The sequence below is a fragment of the Panthera onca genome, chromosome D2 (genome assembly GCF_046562875.1).
Source record: "Panthera onca isolate mPanOnc1 chromosome D2, mPanOnc1 haplotype 2, whole genome shotgun sequence".
Taxonomy (NCBI): Eukaryota; Metazoa; Chordata; class Mammalia; order Carnivora; family Felidae; genus Panthera; species Panthera onca.
The window spans coordinates 58,191,729-58,214,195 of record NC_138349.1 but is presented as its reverse complement, the minus strand read 5'-3'; the positions used below and the strand labels follow the sequence as shown (position 1 = coordinate 58,214,195).

General features: G+C 36.9%; 1 protein-coding gene across 8 annotated transcripts in view; it reads right to left on the bottom strand.

Annotated features, from left to right (window-relative positions):
* RUFY2 (RUN and FYVE domain containing 2) overlaps positions 1–22,467 on the bottom strand; it is a 48,706-nt gene that overhangs the window by 3,923 nt on the left and 22,316 nt on the right. For 6 of the 8 annotated variants that reach the window (XM_060642588.3, XM_060642592.3, XM_060642586.3 and 3 more), the window contains 5 exons: positions 22,354–22,451; positions 19,845–19,964; positions 10,851–10,980; positions 10,333–10,427; positions 3,821–3,869 (listed from right to left, as the gene is read on the bottom strand). In XM_060642588.3, coding sequence (XP_060498571.1) covers positions 3,821–3,869; positions 10,333–10,427; positions 10,851–10,980; positions 19,845–19,964; positions 22,354–22,451 — 492 coding nt within the window. Of the gene's footprint in view, positions 1–3,820; positions 3,870–10,332; positions 10,428–10,850; positions 10,981–19,844; positions 20,008–20,181; positions 21,600–22,353; positions 22,452–22,467 lie in introns of those variants that run through there. The other 2 variants (XM_060642594.2, XM_060642593.2) reach the window with 2 other exon arrangements.

Genomic DNA, 22,467 nt, shown 5'->3' with positions numbered 1-22,467 from the left:
TTTGAATTGTAGAATTTTTTTTTAAAGCAAGATGAGATAAGCATCCGACTTCAGCTCAGGTCATGATCTCGTGGTTCGTGGGTTTGAGCTCAGCATCAGGCTCTTTGCTGACAGCTTGGAGCCTAGAGCCTGCTTTGGATTCTGTGTCTCCCTCTCTCTCTCTGCCCCTTCCCCACTCATGCTCTCTCTCAAAAATAAAAAAGAAAACATTTAAAATAATAATCCAATGCAACTTGATGAATGCCATTAAAAAGGAAAGTGACTTCCCAAATGTCCAAAAGTCACCTAGTGGAAGCAGATTTGCTTCCTGCCCAGCTATACCTTAAGGGATGGCAAGCCTGATGTGAAGCAGGTTTCAAAGCAGCATCATTAGGTTCAGAATTAATCTTTCTGACATCAGAGCTTGGCCTTCCAATCTTATTTTAATCTGACTGAATTCACCCTGCCTGTCTCCCAAATAGAAAGGCTGTATGTGTACACTGCAGGGCAAGCCTTGTGCATCAGCTGGAAGGGACCTCAGAGATTAGCAACTCCATTCCCATTTTACAAATGTGAAAACTTGTCCAGAGAGCTGAAGTTGCCTCCTCAAGGAAACAGCAGTTTTCAAGCAGAGCCAAAACTAGAAGCTATCATTCTGTAAACATGGCCATTATTCTCTGTCCAATTCCAAAATGTCAGCTGCCCAACTTACACCCCCAAGACAGGATATTAGAGGATCCTTCTCTGGAGAAACTCAATTGCCCCAGAGAAAAGTCCTATAGATATTAACATAATTTGGAGAGGATGGCCAACAGTTTGTGAGTTAACAGATTTCTCAATGGTGAGGCTTACCGGTCTGTAACAACCCACTCTCATCCGCCCGGCCAACACACACAGGACTTCCAAGATTTTTTGTGCCTTTATTGAGATGGGAGGATATTCCAACATTTAAGGAATGACAGGCAGGACGTACTTCAGCCAAAGAAACAAACCCAAGAAGGGAATTCCGAAGACAGAATGGCAGTAGCAAAAGAAAACTTTAAAGAAACTATAATGAATATCATCAGAGATAAAATGCAGATTGCTAATTTTAAAAGGAAAAATGAGTAAATAAGGCCTGCTGAATATTAAAAATATGGTAGCAGGGATAAAAATTCTCAGAGAAGTCTGCACCAGAATCTAACCAAGCCTTTTAGGTTTAACTTCCAGTTTACAGCAATAAGAGGACAGAGGAACAAGTTTGCTACTATGAAATGGCAGATAATATCCAGAATGTAAGAAACTGGAGGACAGCCCTCCCAGACCCAATCAACAGGTCAATAGCAAGGACAAGAAAAATTAAGTCACATATAAATAAATCCATTTTCATATGTATACAAAAACAAAAATCTAGATATTTTATAAAGATAGACAAGAATGATAAAACTATAAAGAAAAACAACAGTGGTTAACACAAAATAGAGAATTGCTACTGTAAAGAGGAGAATGTAATCTCCCTATAAACTAAGTCACAGAGTATGCCATCGTTTTTAAGTTGTATGAATACAGTTATATACACGGTATGTGTCATAATGAAAAAAATTTTACAGAGTTTAAATAATGACAGTTGGGCAGACACCCATACTCGTCCAAAAAAATGTGAGAGCAAAATAAAAGGCATCTATGCAGATGCACAAATTCTTAAAACATTGACCTTCATTCAACATTTTCCAGGAAGCTATCAAAGAATGCATTGTCCCAAACAAGGGAGTAAACCAAGAAAGAAGTTAAGGGGTTCAGGTAACAGGAGCTCTAACATTCAAGAAGGGTAAAAGGAATTCTGAGAATGGAAGAAAAGGAAAATGTCAAGACAGGGCTAACCAGACCAGACTGGAGCAGGAGAGCAAAGAACTCCAGGAGGGAGGACTCCAAGGAAAAAAAAAATTAAATAATTACCTGATTCATTTTACCATGTGGAAAACTTTTATCAAGCATATTATAGAGGTGTTTAAAGGTATGAGCAAACTCTGATGTTCAAATACAACAAAACTTTTAAGGCAATTATTAACTCCAGAGGAAAAAAGTAGTTCAAGAAAGAAAATATAGTCACAATATATACCACATGGCCCAACAAAGAATATTTCAATAGCCATAATAAAGCATATCCAGTAAATGAATTCCACAGAAACTTTTACTTCATTATATTGGGAGGACGATGAAGAGCAAACAGACCAAGGTGAGAGTGAGCAAATGCTCCTCATCTACCATGTTAACCAGGCAATAGACAGGTCTAAAATAGGGGCGCCTGGGTGTCTCAGTTGGTTAAGCACCTGACTCTTGGTTTCTGCTCAGGTCATGATCTCATGGTTCGTTTTCAAGCCCCGCTTTGGGCTCTGTGCTGACAGCGTGGAGCCTGCTGGGGATATTCTCTTTGTCTGTCTGTCTCTCTCTCAAAGAAATAAATAATAATATATATCTAAAATAGGTCTTAAATAAATGAGTGAATTATATTGCATATTATTTAGAAATAGGGGGATAAGTGCCAGAAGAAATAACCAAGAGAATTCAGAGTAGCTCCCTTCAGGTGGCAGGAGCTAGAGTGGATAAGGGATAAGGGGGTGAAGAACAAGAGACTGCTACTATTTTTTTTTTTTTTAAGTCCTCCTAGCACTAATTTACCTTTTAAATAATTTACATGTAACATTTTCATGTTTTTTGATAAAAAACAAAATGGAGGCACATGGCTGGCTCAGTCAGAGGAGCGTGCAACTCTTGACCTTGTGGTTGTGACTTCAGGCCCCACACTGGGTGTAGGGATTACTTAATTTTTTTTAAGTGTATTATTTTGTTTTGAGAGAGAGAACAAGAGAAAGCATGCACAGGGGAGGGACAGAGGGAGAGAGAGAATCCCAAGCAGGCTCCACGTTGTCAGCACAGAGCCCAACATGGGATTCAAACTCACAAACCATGACATCATGACCTGAGCTGAAATCACAAGTCAAACAATCAACTGAGCCACCCAAGGGCTCCTAAAATAAATAACTTTTTAAAAACGGGAAGCTATGAGGCTCTTGGGTGGCTCAGTTGGTTAAGTATCCGACTTCGGCTCAGGTCACGATCTCGCGGTTTGTGGGTTCAAGCCCTGTGTCGGGCTCTGTGCTGACAGCTCAGAGCCTGGGGCCTGCTTCAGATTCTGTGTCTCCCCTCTCTCTGCCCCTCCCCTGCTCAGGCTCGTCTCTCTCTGTCTCTGTCTCTCAATAGTAAATAAACATTAAAAAAAACAATAATTAAAAAAATGGGAAGCTATGTGGTAGGAGGCAATCTCACTGAAGTACTCACAGAGAGACCATTTTTCTCCTGTGTTGTAGAAGGGATTCCTGTATCCAGACACATTCAGAATCATATACTGATAGACTGTACTAATCACTTTTCACACATATTAACCTCAATATTCAAAGCAAAGCCGTGCAAAATCATAAGGCCATTTCACCAGCCATTTCAGAAGAGAAAACAGACTCCATAAAGGTATGACTTGTTGAAGGTCAAAACCTGATAAGTAACAGACCAGGATAGGAACTCGAGCTCAAAGTCAAAGACTGTTTCACTTTGTCATGCCGTGCTTTGTAGGAGAGTAGATAAAATTATTTCCAAGGTCATTTCCAACATGATTATTAATTCTAGAGGAATAATAGGGAGGAGCTGGATCCCCATCGTCCCAGCTCCCTGTTTAGTTCTTCTGCCTCTATACATCGCGGGACTCGATTACAATACCTTAGATTCATACAGGACTTTTTTTACCTTCTGTTGGAGACTGTCACATATATCTATACTTCCCTACTTGAGGAAGACACTTCCTACTCACCTGCAGTGCTTTGTTGGCTTCTTTTATATCTTCTATTTTAAGTTTTGATCTAAAAAGATTATAAAATAGATCCATATTTCAGTAAATACATTAAATATAGAACATCCAGCAATTCATTATTAAGGTATTGGGTTTTCAAAGAATACAAAGTTGTACATACATGATTCTAATCATCTTTGACTAGAATTATATTTTGTTTTCCTGTGTTTTCTAAATTTCCTAAAGCAAAAATGTCCTTTTTAAATTTAAAAATTGCTTTAACAGAAGAATATTGGCATTTTCATGTGGTTATGACAATATTAATAAAAGCTATCATTTATTGTAGGCTTATGTGTGCCCGACACCTTGCTATAAATTTCACATGCATATACTCATTTAATCTTAAAAAAAAAAACAAAACCCTATTTTAAAGATCAATTAAAAACAACAACAACAATAAAGATCAATAAGGTGAAGCCTAATGAGGTTTCACCCCCGTAAGAGGTCACAGAGGTAGTAACTGCGCAAGGCAGGATTCAAACCCTGGTCTCCATAAAGCTGGAGCCCACATGCTAACCATTACGCACACTGTTTCTCTACCAGGTGCAAAAGAATGATAAGAATAGAAATATTAAGGAAAATAGAGTTGTGATACTTTTCACCTTTTGAAAACACATGTTAATGAACATGCAGATTACAAACAGTAGTAATTATCTGTGATCCCACCACCAAGAGACAATAATCTACATGTTGAGGAGATGAGTATGTACATATTTTAAATGGAACCATCAGTTATATAATTTTCCATAAACAGCTCTTTTCAGGTAATAATATATCCTGAAAGGCTGAGAGCTGACTGTTATTAAGTATCTGCCACATCATTATCTTAAGTGGTTACGTCGTAAACAATGAAAAATATAAAGTAGTTTATATAATTATCTACTGTTGAACTTTCAACTTGTTTCAAATTCTTTGCCACAAAAATTGTTCATTAAAATTGGAATGACCAAAATATTTTATTATTTTTCTCAGGATAACTTATAAATGAAATTACTGAATCAAAAGGTCCATGAACTAACATCTCTGCTCCTGAGGTAGAACATTAGGAACTTGCTTCATACTACAAATGCTTTGTTCAACACATAAAAACAAAAATGTTTTTTACCCAGTTCACACTTTTACAATGGGAATAATCAATGTAAAATTACACAGCTTAAAAGTACAAACACAATACTAAAATTTTCTTGGCTGAGTTCACATCTACAAAATGTGCCTGAACAAAATTAATGCTGATGGGAATCATGGCCAAAACAGCAACTGTGCTACACAGAAAAATTGAATATGGAATGAAAGCAGCTTAATGGCATTCACTGCATAAATCGTTATGAATGCCTTCGTTCACAGATATGGACTATATATAGAGAGAGACACCGTAAAGATTGTCCCCCTCTGATACGAACTGCCAAAGTATCCCGAAGAAAGGAGTATCAGTTACAGTTCCAATAAAAGCAATGTACAAGAACATGTCCTCTTTGTCCTGGACAGGGAGGAAACAGATGTCTATATTATACATTTTAATTAGCTTTCATTTAGGAACAAGAATTTAAAGTGTGTGAAATATATTTGACCATGGCATGAAGACAGCACAGAGAAGGGCCAAAATCAGATAGGAGACTGTAACAAATGTGACACAATCGATTATGACACGATTACGATACTAGAGGAAAACATCCATAAATTCCACAAGCCTCTGATAATCCCAAAACCTCTGCTTGTGAGGAAAGAAAACAAATCTGTAAGTTTGTTTACGTGGAAAGAATATCATTTACAGAATACTACATTTGGAAGAGTCCTGGAAATTTTCTTTTCTTAAACTAAAAATTCTTGTTGTTGGAATGTAGGCCTTGGTGAGGTTAAAGGGAAAGTTAGCTATCACCCTTCATGTATTTTAAAAAAAATTTTTTTTAATGTTTATTTTTGAGAGAGACAGAGACAGAATGCGAGTGGGTTGGGGCAGAGAGAGAGGAAGGCACAGAATCTGAGGCAGGCTCCAGGCTCCGAGCTGTCAGCACAGAGCCTGATGCGTGGCTTGAACTCACAAGCTGTGAGATCATGACCTGAGCTGAAGTCAGACGCTCAACCAAGCCACTCAGGTGACCCTTCATTTATTTTAAACTCAGCCATTATAACACAGATATATTAGTTTACATTCTCTTCCTTGTATACTCCACCCTGACATTTCATGCTCCACGTTTTCTTCAAATATGAAGTTTATCTTCATTTTGTTCAACCCTCAAATTAGTCTCTCTACAACTATAATTCACTCAGGACATTTAAAACCTTTCAAAATCTATCAAAAATTTTTTTAAAGAATCCTTCAATAAGAAGCCAATAGGAGTAAATATTTCATTAGTGAAAGTATTTTTCTAGTTAAAATTAATCATTTACATTTAAAATCATAGGTTCAGAAAGTGAGCACTAGAGAGTAATTTTCCCATCCAACCTCATCTGACAAGAAAATGATACTCCAGTTGTGATAAGCAAAGGCACTGTGCTAGCTGCTTTCACATATTTATTCTCAGTTAATTAGAAAAAGAACCCTTTGGGGATTTTACAGCTCTCCAATTTACAAATGTAGAAGTGGGCTTAAAGGGGTTAAATAACCCTAAATCACAAAGCTGGTAAATGGTAGATGAATACTAATGAATACTAATTTTTAAGTTTAATCATAATTAGAAAATGATTGAATGTTAAGTTTAAAAACTATTCTTTCCAGGGGCGCCTGGGTAGCTCAGTCAGTTAAGCATCCAACTCTTGGTTTTGCCTTAGGTCATGATCTCATGGGTTCATGAGTTCGAACCCCATGTCAGGCTCTGCGATGGCAGCATGGATCCTGCTTGGGAGAAATTCTCTCTCTTTCTCTCTCTCTCTCTCTCTCTCTCTCTCTCTGCCCCTCCCCCACTCATGTTGTCTCTCAAATAAACTTAAAATAAATAAAAACTATTCTTCCTGAAATATAACTTTTACCTTTTAACAAAATTAAATTTGGTTCCTATTATTCCAAATGACCTTTCTCCTCCCACTCCCCATTTTAAATAATACTCAAATGGTCTATATATAGCCTAAAGGCTTCTGGTGAAATAGAAGCAAAGATTATAAAGTACTGTTCCAACCTCAGTCCCTCCCTCATCAACAAATTTTGTAACAAATACTCATCACCCTGTGTACCAGGGAGGAATCGGTTTTTACTTAATTTCAATCTGATAGCTTCTAATCACAGGAGTAGGAGGATGAAGAGAACAGGCATTTCACAGATAAACTGGTACAGGGAAACTCACAGGGGCCACTGCACCTCATCCAGCCCCGATAAATTATTCTCGCCACTCAGAGGACAACAGTTGAGAAAGATAAAATAAGTTCTGACTCAAAATGGGCCCTACCCATGTCTTATGAACTATGGTCCCAGAAACAGTAGAGGAAAAGTAATAAATCTGCGCCACAAAAATCTGAAGATTAATGAGAAAAAAATGTATCATAAATGAAGTAAAAGGACAAAAGACAAACTGGTAAAAAAAAAAAAAAGATGTACACCGTGTACAACTTTTAAAATCCCATAAGAAAAAAATGAGCAAGTCAACCAAAAAATATGCAAAAGATATGAATAGGCAATAAACTATAAATACAAATGCAATACAAATGCATACAGATACTCAGGGGCACCTGGCTGCTTCAGTCGGTGGAGCATATGACTCTTGATCTCAGGGTCATGGGTTCAAGCCCCATATTGGCAATAGAGATTACTTAAAAAATAAATAAATATAGATGCTCAACCTTGCTTATGGTTAAAGAAACACAAATTAAAACAAGAATTTCAACTGTCAGAGCGGCAAAAACAGGCATTCTCTCCTACTACTGGATGGAGGATGTTTTGTTATGACCAGAATTTTTTAAAGCACATTCTTTCTGGGGCAGCAATCACCTCTAGGAAATTACTCTTCAGATATCCTCATTAAAGTATATCGGGGTGCCTGGGTGACTCTGTCAGTTGAACGTCTGACTTCGGCTCAGGTCATGATCTCACAGTTTGTGACTTGAAGCCCCGCTTCAGACTCTGTGTCTCCCTCTCTCTCTGCCCCTAACCCACTCGCATTCTGTCTCTGTCTCTCTCAAAAATAAATAAACATTAAAAAAATTTTTTTAAGTATATCAAGATATCAACATGCACATACAAGGATGTTCACAGCAGTATCATTTATAAAAGAAAAAAATTAGAAACAGTTTCAATTATAGCACATCCATCCTATGGAATATCAGTATGTACTGATACAGAAAAACGTCTAATATATTCCTAAAAAGACAAAAAAAAAAAAAAACCCCACAAACTTCAGAAGAACATGCATACAGTAGTTTACACAGGGGTTAGACATGCAGTCCGTACATGCAAAAAAACCTAGTCAAAATAACTCTTGAAAATTCCTTAAATAGCCCATAAAGTTCAGTATAGATTGTTGAGTATATCCAACTTTGAGCAGTAATATTCATGCAAAATAAAATTTGAGAAACAATGAACCAGTCTAAAGGAAAAAGGGGGGAAAAAAGTGAATTCAGGGGCGCCTGGCTGGCTCAGTCAGTAGAGCACACAACTGTTGATCTCAGGGTTATAGGTTCAAACCCCACATTGAGTGTAGAGATTACTTAAAAATAAAATCTTCAAAAGAAAAAAAGTGATGAATTCAGCTATCTGAACATTCAAATGATCATGAGTTTACAACTCCACAGTCTTTAGCACTGCATGGGAGATGGGTGAAAAGTTATTCCCATTTTACTATTCTAATCTGTTTTGGGGTTTTTTTGGTTTTTTGGTTTTTTTTTTTTAGAGAGAGAGTGTGTGCGCACAGGTGAGCAAGGGGCAGAAAGAGAGCGAGAGAGGGAGGGGAGAGAGGGAGGGGAGAGAGGAAGGGGAGAGAGAGAGAGGGGAGAGGGGGAGGGAGGGAGGGAGAGGGAGAGGGAGAGAGAGAGAGAGAGAGAGAGAGAGCGCGAGCAGGGCTCACACAAAGCGGGACTCGTGCTTACAAACCAGCAGATCATGACCTGAGCTGAAGTCCAATGCTTAACCACCCAGGCACCCCTATTCTAATCTGTTTTAACATTAAGCCTTTATGATCTTAATAAAAGTATTTTTTGTTGTGGGGATTGTACATTGCTGAGTACTTGGCACTTGGAATAGTGCCTGGCACATAATACAAGCTTAATATTTGTCGAACGAATATATGGGAAATAAAGTAATAAACACTTAGCACAGGGTCCGAGTCAAAGTGCTCACTAGGTGGATGCCAGATTAGAATTGAAATCTTGCTTATCAGAGTCACAATGCAAATTGTTCTTTGAATTGACAGAAACAAAAATAGCTTTATCTTTGTTTTGTTTTTTTTTTAAGCCAACTCTACCCTCCAACGTGGGTTCAAACCCATGACCCTGAGATCAAGAGCCTCGTGCTCTAACAACTGAACCAGCCAGGTGCCCCAACAGCTTTATCTTTTTGAAAACTGGTATTTCCTTTAGTGGTTTTAGTGAACTACTCTTTCCTGTGGCAACCGGAAACTGGTTTCAAGACTTCTTAAAGAAATCTCATCTTTAGCAATGAAGTCTCCATTCTAGTTATGATTTCTATTGAGTTTAATTTTTACAAATGATATATAGGTACATATATGTAACTAACCACATCCACATAAAGGCCGAGATGCTCAGGTACAGTTTTGTTCTAAGGTGTACTAACTTCCTAACCATATAAAACATCAAAGGGATTTACATAGGTGACAAGATTACGGGCACTGTAGCTTTCTTACTCTTACTCTTCGGTGTTAAAAAAGGTGACACTTTTTTTTTTTTTTTTTACATGGCAGTGATACATTTAATACTAAATTAAACCTTCTAGAGCTTATCTCAGATACTTGGCAGTATGTTCTATCAGGGCACAAAGATGAAGCTGCTAACCCAAAACACAGACTACACGGAACAACGAGGAAGGTGTGAGAAAGAACAACATTTCTCCTTCTTGTCTTTCTAGGAACCCAGTAACACTTCACTGCAACAGAACCAACCTTGCCGTATGAAGTTAAGCCCCAAATCTAGCATAAAACACTCTCCACTCCTCACAATGTTAACTCCTTCTCAAAACAGTCTGAAGAAGATCTCTCCAGATAGTTTGGAAATTTGGTTTCTGTTTTTCTGGGAAAAATATATTAAATGGACTTCTGAATTCTCTAATTTGAAGAAATTAGAGTCTTAACTTTTATCTACAGGAAATGTTTAGAGCTAAATTTACTAAACTGAACACAACTTTTAACAAAATCCTTCCAATCCACAGTCTTGCATGTTTATCCTTAAGGTTTTTGTTTGGTTTTGATTTTCCTTAATAGTTCATATCTTTCTTTTCTACATTTAAACTTTTCTTCCTATTTGGTTTGGCACACTCATTCATACCTTTATACAAGTCAATGATTACAGAGGTGAAGAAAAAAAGGAGAAATTACTCGCTAAGTTTGCTGCCAAGTTCTTGAAGAGCTTGCTCCTGTTCGTGATGTACTTTTTTCAACTGCTGATTTTCATCCTGGATGTTAAGGAACTCCTTCAAAACAATAAAAAGACAGAAAATGCAATTTAAAGGAAATAAACAAGAAACTCCAAATTGTATACATACCAATAATTAGGAACACATATCCTTTAGTTTTTTATAAAAAATAGAACTCTATGTCCAAGTTCTTTCATCGCTGCTCCATCAAATATCACCTATTTCACATTCATTTAATCTCCTTACTGGTTTTGTGTTTTTTAAGTAAACTCTCCAACCAACGTGGGGCTCGAACTCACAACTCCAAGATCAAGAGTTGCATATATTACCAACCGAGTCAGCCAAGAGCCACTTCTTATTGGTATTTTTAAAGATAACTAGTATATTCTGTCTCTTTGGTATAAATATAAATTATGATTTCTCCTTTTAAGTAACTTAGTTTTCAAAGATATAATTTTTAAAAGTTTTACCACCATTTACTTTTTTAAGACTAATGATTTGCTGGGTCTCATTTCTAAGATGAGATAAGGCATCTTTCTCCTTTTGAAGATCTTCCTGCAAAGTCTGCCTCCATTCCTTCTCAATCTTCAGATCAGTTTCCAGTTGCACCCTTGAATGACAAATACACAGAAGCTTAGTGCTATTTATCACACGAGAGTTGTTTGTACTCTTTAGTAACAGCATCTTTTTGGTTGATTGTTTTCACTTTTGTGCATTTCTTCAGGTATTTTCTTTCATAAATATTTTTTGGTAAATAAGTTCAGCAGCACAGGGTTTTTTGATCCCAAGGTATCAACTTATTTGCCAACCACAAAAACTCCTTGCTAAATAATAATTTATGTCATTTTTCAATTCTGTAAACATAAGTACTGTAAGAACACAGAAAATGCCTGGAAGGGCATATCACACGATTAAAACTAGTTACATCTGGGGAACGGAATCAAGGAGAAAAATGTGAGGTTTTAATTATTTACATTTCTGTGCCATGGGAAAATTTTACAACAAACTATATTTCTGATATAAGAAGTACAGCCACCACTAAAGCAATTTAACATCAGTCACAGAAAAATCAACCCTCATACAAAGTGTTACTTTACAGACTACTGCTGAAAGCTGACCAATTACAAGACAAATCTAAGACCAAGGAGACACTGAGGGGAAATCCATACTGCCTGGAAATGCCAATTCACATCTGAAACACCACCTAATCATTCTACTAGGTACTAGCTGGCAAAACAAAAGTAGTCAAACTCCTACATTTTAGGATACCGAAAAGAAATCATTTTGAAAATTATTGCTCATAAGTAGGTATTACAGATGAGGCATATGCTGATAATGCTACAGTTTCTAATACTTTAAATTTTAATTCCAACGTATCATAATATTGACACTATCACAATATTACATCATTTTAATATTCTTCTGTTAATATTTTGATTACTTTTGTTTCTTCATAAAGTTAGCATTTCCATCTACAGCCACATTATTTCTCAGTGAAGTAAATTTCAGATTTTATAATTCAGGATGAAGAGAAGAGATACCTCTAAATGGAATTTACAAATTGTTTATAAATACTATTTCACTATACATTCGAAAAGAATACAGGGACGCCTGGATGGCTCAGTCAGTTAAGCGTCCGACTCTTGATTTCAGCTCAGGTCATGATCTCACGGTTCATGAGTTCAAGCCCTGCATCAGGCTCCGCACTGGCAATGTGTAGTCTGCTTGGGATTCTCTCTCTCTCTCTCTCTCTCTCTCTCTCTGCTCTCCCCACTCTCTCTCTCTCAAAAATAGATAAATCAATTAAAAGGGAAAAAAAAGAATACAGAAACAGGTTTATGTTACTAAAAGTGAAGTAGCTAAACTACAGAGTGGCCTCATCATCCAGAATCAGAAAATGACTGAGAGAAAAAGCAAGGGAAAAAAATTTTAAGTTATTATAAATATATTGTCAAAACACATGTTGACCACCAAAGTTGGAAACCATAAAGGAAGAAAAAAGGAAAAATACAACTACATGAATATTTTAAATATCTAAATGAAAAAACCACTATGAACAAAGTTTAAAAACAGTAAACTTAGAAAACATTTCACTGTCTGTGAAATACCCAGAGTAAATACATAGGTTTTTTTTTTAATGTTTTTTAAGGTTTATTTACTTCTGAGAGAGGGAGACAGACAGACAGACAGAGACAGAGTGTGAGCAGGTGATGGGCAGACAGGAGGAGACACAGAATCCAAAGCAGTCTTGCAGCACAAAGCCTGACACGAGGCTCGAACTCACAAACCACGAGATCGTGACCTGAGCCAAAGTCAGACACTTAACTGACTGAGCCACCCAGGGGCCCCAATACATTAAGGGCTCTTACAAATAAATATTAATAAGCTGAACACCCCAAGGGAAAAAAGTAGATGATAGGAGCTGGTAACTAACAAAATAAAGATATATAAAAGGATCTCACCAATAATCAAAGATTTGTAAATTCAGAGAATTAAGCACAATTTTTCAGGCTAAAGGATTCCTTCAGGTTAACTGATATGACGGTATAGGCCTACGTTAATTGATATGATACAATGTCCATGACATAGTAAATGCAATAAACAAAATACTAAGGAGCATGTAGCATGATCCGGTCTAAAAAACATAAAAAACATCTATGCATACCAGAAAAAAGGATACTCACCAAATGTTAAAAAAGTTTGCTCTAATTTTTATTTTCTTCACATTTTTCTATATTTTCTTACATTTAACCAACAGCATGTAATATTTTCATAGTCAGAAATCAATAAAGTTACTTCTCCAAAATGGGAATTTGTTTTTCTTGGACACAGTCCCAGCTGCCCATTTCTACAGAAACCATTTCAATTTTTTAAGCCATCAGGGACAATCAAATTGTTCACACTCTACCAAATTGCTCACATGTTCATACTCTACCAAAATGTCACATGTTCACATGTTCATACTCTACCAAAATGTCACCAACTGAGAGACAAACTTACTTTCATGGCTTCAGCAGAAACAAACATCTCTCTACAGTTGTACCCAAGACTTATTGAATAGGTTAGCCCTATAGGGAAGGGCCAGGTCCCTACAGTGTTAATTGGATCATCCTTTGGTCAAGGAATAGCTGCATCAATGCAGATAAATATCAGATTTGTCTAAGTGATTCAGTAACACAGAGTACCAGGGTTTTAAAACTGTATTCTAGTGACTGGCAAAAGTGTTCCAGTCTTGCTTTTCATGTTTTTCATTTGGTAGGGCACAGGCTTAAACAACAAAACATTTCACATCATTAAAAAACCTGATGACTTAGGGGCTCCTGGGTGGCTAAGTCAGTTGAGCATCCGACTTCAGCTCAGGTCATGATCTCACAGTCCATGGGTTTGAGCTGGCGTTGGGCTCTGTGCTAACAGCTCAGAGCTTGGAGCCTGCTTCGGATTCTGTGTCTCTCTGCCCCTCCCCTGCTTGAGCTCTGAGCTCTGTCTCTCTCTCTCTCTCTCTCTCAAAAGTAAATAAACATTTAAAAAAAAAAAAAAAGAAAGAAAGAAACCTGATGAATTAAATGCTTCTTGTGATTTTTGTTGCCAAGGGAGCCCTGAAAATGCTAGCTATCCTTTTATGGAAGTATTAAAATTAAGAGAAAATGTTTGTTTACCGAGTGTTTTTGTTTTGGGGGATGGGTTTTAGTTTCATAATGTACAAATGATGCAAGTTTTCAACTAAGGTGATACTCCTTGGCCTAAAGCCTTATTCTACAGAATAAGAAAAATGTTATTTTTGTAGTAGGTTAAAAGGAACTTTAAAAAAATGATTACAAAAAAAACGCCCCAAGAAAAGCCTCCTCTCTCTTGCTAAAGAGCCGGGAAGAGGTAGCCTAGCATGATAGAAACCTTTGTGACAATACATACCCTGTTCTGGGGGCGGGGGGTGGAGCAGGTGGAAGGTGGAGAAAACAATAGGCCCCCAACCACTGTCAGCAAAAGCTAAGTGGGGAGCCTGGACTTTCACTACCACTCAGCAGTAATGAGATGTCTACCACCCTTATATTAGTGGAGACTATATGGGGAACCTGGACTTTTATTCCTACATCAGTAACAAGGCATTTCTCACTTTCGCCAGAGGGTAAGTGAAAGCCAAGTGAAAAACCTAAATTTCAACCCCTGCCCAGTGTAATGAGATACCTCTAACTCTCCCCCTCCAGGATGGTACCAGCAGAGACCAAGAGGAAAGCCTGGACTTCCACTCCTACTTGATGGTAACAAGACACAACTCCTCTCCTCCACTGTGTCAGTGGAGAGTAAGTGGAAAGCATAGATTTCAATCCTTGCCCCATAGTTAGGCACCCTTCTCTATCCCATCCAGAATGGTCCTAGGCTTCTGCTATACTCACTTGGTATAAAGAGTCAGTGTCTATATTTCTCCCTGCTGGTGTGGTTTCAGTGGAGAACTGCTCAAATGTAAAATTAAATTAGATGCAGTCTCATAATTCTCAAGACATCCAGAATGCAATTGAAAAAAATTTGTCATAACAAGACCCAAGAAAAATCCCAACTTGGATGAGAGAAAACAGATGCCACCATGTCAGATAATTCTAGACAAGAATTTCAAAGCATTCATCATAAAAATGCTCCTATGACCAATTAAAAACATACCTGAAACAAAACAGGAAGCTTTAGCAAAAAAAGAGAGAAAGAAGGAAGAAAATACACTCAAATGAAAATCTTAGAACTGAAAACTACAATAACCACCCTAAATGGGCTCAGTAGAATGAAGATGATGATAAAAGAATGGATTTCAAAACACTACCGTAGAGGGGTGCCCAGCCAGCTCGGTCAGTAGAACAAGCAATTCTTGATCTCAGGGTTGTGAGTTCAAGCCCCATGTTGAGCATGGAGTCTACTTAAAAATGGAAACAAAACACACAACACTACAATAGAAATTACCCAATTTGAACAAGAAAGAAAAAATAGACTAGAAATTTACAGGACTATAAAAAAAAAAAATTCTAACATTCAATGTTATCAGAATTCCAGAGAAGAGAAAGCAGGTGGACTGGAAAATGTATGTAGGAAAAAAGATGCCTAAAAATTTCCAAATTTGTCAAAGATAAACCTAAAGATTCAAGAAGCTGACCAATCGCTTCTTGTCCTTTTAGCTAAGATAAAGTGTAGTATCAAGAAGATGACCATGGGGCGCCTGGGTGGTCAATCGGTTGAGTGTCAGACTTCGGCTCAGGTCCTGATCTCGCAGTTCACGAGTTCAAGTCTCACCTTGGGCTCTGTGCTGACAGCTCAGAGCCTGCAGCCTGCTTTGGATTCTGTGTCTCCCCCTCTCTCTGTCCCTCCGCTGCTCATTCTCTGCCTCTGTCTCAAAAATAAACACACACACACACACACACACACACACACACACACACAGAAGATGACCAAAGCCCAAAAAGGATAAATCCAAAAGAAAATAATCTTGGGAAAAGGAACAAGGATTCAAATGACAGTGTTTTCCATCAGAAACTATGAAGACCAAAGAAAATATTCAACCCTTTTTAAGTGCTGAAAGAAAAGAACTGTCAATTTGGAATTCTAAGGATATTCTGAAAATATCCTTCAGAAATGAAGCTGACGGACTTCAAGCTGTATTATAAAGCTGTAATCATCAAGACAGTATGGTATGCGCACAAAAACAGACACTCAGATAAATGGAACAGAATAGAGAACCAAAATGGTTCCAAAAATGGACCCACAAACGTATGGCCAACTAATCTTTGACAAAGCAGGAAAGAATCCAATGGAATAAAGACAGTCTCTTCAGCAAATGGTGCTGGGAAAACTGGACAGCGACATGTAGAAAAATGAGCCTGGACCACTTTCTTACACCATACACAAAAATAAACTCAAGATGGATGAAAGACCTCAATGTAAGACAGAAAGCCATCAAAATTCTCCAGGAGAAAGCAGGCAAAAACGTCTTTGACCTTGGCTGCAGCAACTTCTTACTCAACACATCTCCAGAGGCAGGGAAACAAAAGCAAAAATGAACTATTGGGACCTCATCAAAATAAAAAGCTTCTGCACACGGAAGGAAACAAACAGTAAAACTAAAAGGCAACTGACAGAATGGGAGAAGATATTTACAAATGACATATCAGACAAAGAGTTAGTATCCAAAATCTATAAAGAACTTCTCAAACTCAACACCCAAAAAGCAAATAATCCAGTGAAGAAATGGGCGAAAGAAATGAATACACACTTCTCCAAAGAAGACATCCAGATGACCAACCGACACATAAAACAATGCTCAACATCACTCATCCTCAGGGAAATACAAATGAAAACCACAATGAGATACCATCTCACACCTGTCACAATGGCTAACATTAACAACTCAAGCAACAACAGATGTTGGTGAGGATGCAGAGAAAGAGGATCTCTTTTGCACTGCTGGTGGGAATGCAAACTAGTGCAGCCACTCTGGAAGACAGTATGGAGGTTCCTCAAAAAATTAAAAATAGAACTACCCTATGGCCCAGCAATTGTACTACTAGGTATTTATCCAAGGGATACACGTGTCCTGTTTGGAAGGGACATATGCACCCCAATGTTTGTAGCAGCACTATCAACAATAGCCAAAGTATAGAAAGAGCCCAAATGCCCATCGATGGATGAATGGATAAAGAAGGTGTGGTATATATACACATAATGGAGTATTACTCGCCAATCAAAAAGAATGAAATCTTGCCAAACACAGCTACATGGATGGAACTAGAGGGTATTATGCTAAGTGAAATTAGCCGGAGAAAGACAAACATCATATGACTTCACTCATATTATGACTTTAAGATACAAAATAGATGAACATAAGGGAAGCGAGGCAAAAATAATATAAAAACAGGGAGGGGGACAAAAACATAAGAGAGTCCTAAATATGGAGAACAAACAGAGTTACTAGAGGAGTCATGGGAGGGGGGATGGGCTAAATGGGTAAGGGGCATTAAGGAATCTACCCCTGAAATCATTGTTGCACTATATGCTAACTTGAATGTAAATTAAAAAAAGAAATTAAAAAAAAAAAAAAAGAAATGAAGGTGAAATCAAGACTGCAGATGGGAGGAAACAAAACAACTAAGAGAATTTGCTGCCAATAGACCTACCCTAAAAAGAATGGCAAAAGAAGTTCTCCAGACACAAAGAAGAAAACTTAAAATATCAAGAGTAAAGAAGAAATAATAAAGAATGTTCTGAATTATGTTTCAGGGTTGAAGCACAAACTATAATATTGTCTGATGTAGGGGCACCTGGCTAGCTCTGCTGTAGAGCACGCAACTCTTGATCTCAGAGTTGTGACTTCAAACCCCACGCTGGGCTTAGAGTTTACTTAAAAAAATTAATAAAAACTTTCTAATACGGTCTGATGTGGTTCTCAATATTATGCAGGGAAAATATTTAAGCAATTTATGTTATGAAAGGGAGTGGATAGGGGCACCTGGGTGGCTCAGTCAGTTGAGCGTCCAATTTTGTCTCAGGTCATGATCTCACGGTTCATGGGTTTGAGCCCCACATTCGTCTCTGTGCTGACAGCTCAGAGCCTAGGGCCTCTCTCAGATTCTGTGTCTCCCTCTCTCACTGCTCTCTCTCTCTCAAAAAAAAAATTTATAAAGGGGAGTGAATAAAAAGATCCAAGTGGAGGTAAGACTTCCACACTTCATTCAAAGTAGTAAAACACCAGTAGACTGTGAAAAGCTGCAAACATACAAGAAAGTAGACCAATCACTAGAATATCTATACAAAGGAATACACTTAAAAACACTAGAGATAAATAGGAATTCTAAGTTATATTCAACCCATGAGAAGGCAGGAAAAATGAAATAAAGGAATGAGAAAAAAAACAATAAAATAGTAGACTTAAGCTCTCATATCAACAATTACACTAAATGTAAATGGACTAAATACATCGTTAAAACAGATTGTTAGGGGGCACCTTGGTGGCTCAGTCAGCTAAGCACCCAACTCTTGACTTTGGCTCAGGTCATAATCTCACAGTTTATGGGATCAAGCCCTGTGTCTGGCTCTGCACTGATACTGTGGAACCTGCTTGGGATTATCTCTCTGCCCCTCTCTGCTTGTACATGTGCATACTCTCTCTCTCTCTCAAAAATAAACTTAAAAAAAAAAAAAAGATTGTCAGAACAGATAAAAAACGTGAACAATGAGAAACTTACTTCAAATATACTGATAATAATAAATATTAGACCAAAAGTTTAAAGACTGAAAAATGCAAACATTAATTTTTTGTTTACTACATGACAACATTAATCAAAAGAAAGCAGCTGTGGCTCTATTAATATCCTGTAAAGAAAATTATCAGAGACAAGGAGGCATATCACAAAATGATAAAAAGATTAATTCGCCAAAAAGACACAGCAATCCTAAATGTGTTGGCACCAAACAGAATCAGAATACAAGAAGCAAAACTGATAGAACTAAAAGTAGAAATACACAAATCTACAATTATAGATGGGATATTCAAGAAATGCCCTCTCGATAACTGACAGAACTATTAGAAAATGAGCAAGACTAGAGGAAGAACTTATCACTTCAATCACTGAATCTTGCAGCTTAGCAAGTTACACATCATAAATGGCATGTAGTCTTAATGATCTATTAAATATGATACATAACTATTTCCTATTGTTGTTAATTTTTCCCCACATACTTACTGGGGAATAAATACTGATGTTTATAAAGTAAAAACTAAAATACCCCTGTTAATCTGCCATCACTCCCCTGAGTGAATCTGAATTCTTTGAACCTGAATCTGAATTCTTTGAACTTTTTTTTTTTTTTTTTTAACATTTATTTATTTTTGAGACAGAGAGAGACAGAGCATGAACAGGGGAGGGGCAGAGAGAAAGGCAGACACAGAATCTGAAACAGGCTCCAGGCTCTGAGCTGTCAGCACAGAGCCCGACGCGGGGCTCGAACTCACGGACCGTGAGATCGTGACCTGAGCCGAAGTCGGCCGCTTAACCGACTGAGCCACCCAGGTGCCCCTGAACTCTTTTCTATGTATATGTAAATACACACATGTACATGGTTTTAATTTTATAAAAAATGGGATATTTCACGTACTATCTGCAACTTGTTTTTTTCTTCAGTCCAATGACATATACTGACATCCTTCCTAGTTGGTGATATACAGATCTATCATATGAAGTACTAATAATAATATTCTCATAAAACATCATGTTCTATGATAATATAAGTTCCTATGAGTTATAAAGGCCTATTACACTCATATCTGGAAACATAGGTTTTATCATAATTATGTTTTCTAACTTTTTTTCCCAAGGAGAACTCCACAATCTAGCTGTAATCATTAACTAAACGAAAATATAGGTATCTTATCTTGATGTGCAAAAAAGGGGCAGTGGAAATTATGTTAATACAAGTATTTGTTTCCAAGAGTGAAATACTCACAGCTGTTTCTCCTTTTGGGAGATTTGTTTCTGCAGACTGTCGGATTTACTCTGACACTCTTGTAGATATTTCTTGTCTTCATCTTCGGCTTCCATTTGCGCCTTCTCTGCTTGCTGCAATCTGGTGTAATTCAAATCAACTTTGGGTAAAACTGAGGCTAGAACTAGGGTGTAAAAGGGTGAAGAAGACAAATAAAAGAAAAATGGGGAAATAGAAACATTTCTAAATGAAAACAAAGTTTGGGGGGAAACTCACAAACTCAAACGTGAAAGAGCCACACAATGTCTAGAAATTGTTTTGTGATTTTTTTTCAACATAACATATAATATGCCCAGAATACTATCTTCAAATTTGTTTTATTTCTTGTTCATAATTAACAATGCAAAGCAATACAGCCTTTACCACTTATGTAGAGCATTATGAATCAACTTTGAAAGTATAATAGGTGCATTACTGCCTTTTTACAAAACCATGTAAAGCACAGTATTTATGTCTACACTAGGTGAAGAAGCCACATTTGTTATTTACTATGCTAGGATGTGTATGCCAGGAATCAAGTGTGCTACAAGGCCAAGAGCAAAGACCTGCAATTACTTCAAATAACAGCCAAGTCCTCCCTGTAGGATCTTTATTCATTTACTAAATTATGCCAAAAGCTCTGTGTGTGTATGCACATGTGCGTGATAAGATTCAAAGGAATATGGTATTAGTTGGCAACATTCTCTAGAGATCATTTTTGTTCATCACTGACATTTAAAAATTAGCTAAAAATGTGACTTTCATTTGCTGTTTTTATTTTAAGTCATTGCTTCTCACTGTGCTTAGCTCCACTCCCTGCCTCCCATCTAGGATTTCTTAGATTTAACTTTGATATTTTTATAAGAAAACATTTCCCACATATTCAAGAGACATTAACTCCTTGCAGGGGATCACAGGTAAAATTTCTATTCGACTAGCCAAAAAATTGCCTCTTTTCTTCCTAAAACCATACCAATGGGGCAACCCTGACACATTTTAGAAGTATAATGCCACTTCTAAGCAAATGAGAGTAACATTCAAGTTATCTCTAAATCTAAATTTAAAACATTAAGGTGAGGGGATAGGGCACATTTCTCTAAGATTACAGAAACCAAAATAAAACTCAGAGTGAGGTAGGGCTTGAAGTTGTGCTATCATCGAAGAGGGCTAAGGGAACTGGAAAACTGAGCTGCTAAAGCACAAGAGAATGGCCAATCTGGGTTGTAAACTATTTTAAAACATATTTAAAAATCAGTAAAGAAGCCATTAGGCCAAGAGGGAAAAAATTTGTGCCAACACATTGTGAAACCAAAGGTTAACTTATTTTGAAACAATGTTTATATTTTCCATCAAAAAGTAGCTAAAAAGATAAAACTGCACTTGAAAATCCTGACCTCCAAAAGGTCAATACTCAAATCAGCCTTTGTGCACAAGGTTTGAGGAATGTGTTTTTGGAAATCCAAGTGCACCCACTCTGCTTTATGGCAGTGTATTACCATAGCAGCTGATCAAGAAGTGTATAGGGTTCCTAATACCCTTTTCAAATACTTAATAGCATAAATTATTTTCTATTTAATATATTATAAAATTGTTGATTCTCTTTTAGTCTGTTTAAATACAAGTGGTTTTCAGAAAGATATATCTTTGACCAGCTTGTACTGGTCTTGAGTGTCACTGCTGGCATATTTCACCAATGACATTGCAATTGTCCTAGTTTGAGTTAACAAATCATTGTCACTTCATAATGGAATGGACAGAAATCAAAGACAGAAAAAGGTAATAAAGATGTCCAAAATGTAAAAATGGGGATAAAGAAAACAAAAAAGAAAAAAGAAGAAAGAGGATGTCAATAAAAGAATATTCATGTCAATAAAGCATTAATAGTTATGTTTTTCATAAGTAGATTCAAAGAAAGCAATGATAAGACATATGTTGACACCAACATGACAGATCAATGGAAATACATTACATTTTCCAACAATAAAAGTGAAAAATGCCAATATAAAACAATTCAATTTAAATAAAATTATTTCTTGGTTTCAGTTGAGGGTCCTAGCTCAAAGAAACACACTAAACTGCAAACTCAAGGCCTAATTTCAGATAGAGATGGTGAATGACAAAAGATATGACAATCAATATGCATGGAAATCAATCAGGGATAATTCCACCATAGATTTTGTTCGTTTTTCACTTTTTTTAAGTTTTTGCTTGTGTATTTGTTTTATGTAATAAATTGAACCACATGAAATTGTCAATATCAGACCTTTTTATGAAAATCCACAAAATGGTAAATTCAAATGAATCAGCCTAATACAAAGCAACTTGATTCCATGCAACAACCAAAACAAAAAAGGCAAAATCCTACTGGGGGGGGTGAGGGGGAAGGTCCTAAACTAAATTTTCCTAATGGTTTTTGTGGCAGGTGTCAGAGTTGAATAAAGAAAAGGGAGAAAAAAAGGAAAAAAAGAAACTAAGACTGGAGGTTCTGTACCTTTGTTCCAGCTGCCTCATAGCTACAGTAATTTTATTGGTTTTTTCTTCTAGTCGGGCAATTATTTCATTTTTTTCTTTCAAGCCATCTTCAGAACTCTATTTAGAAAAAAGA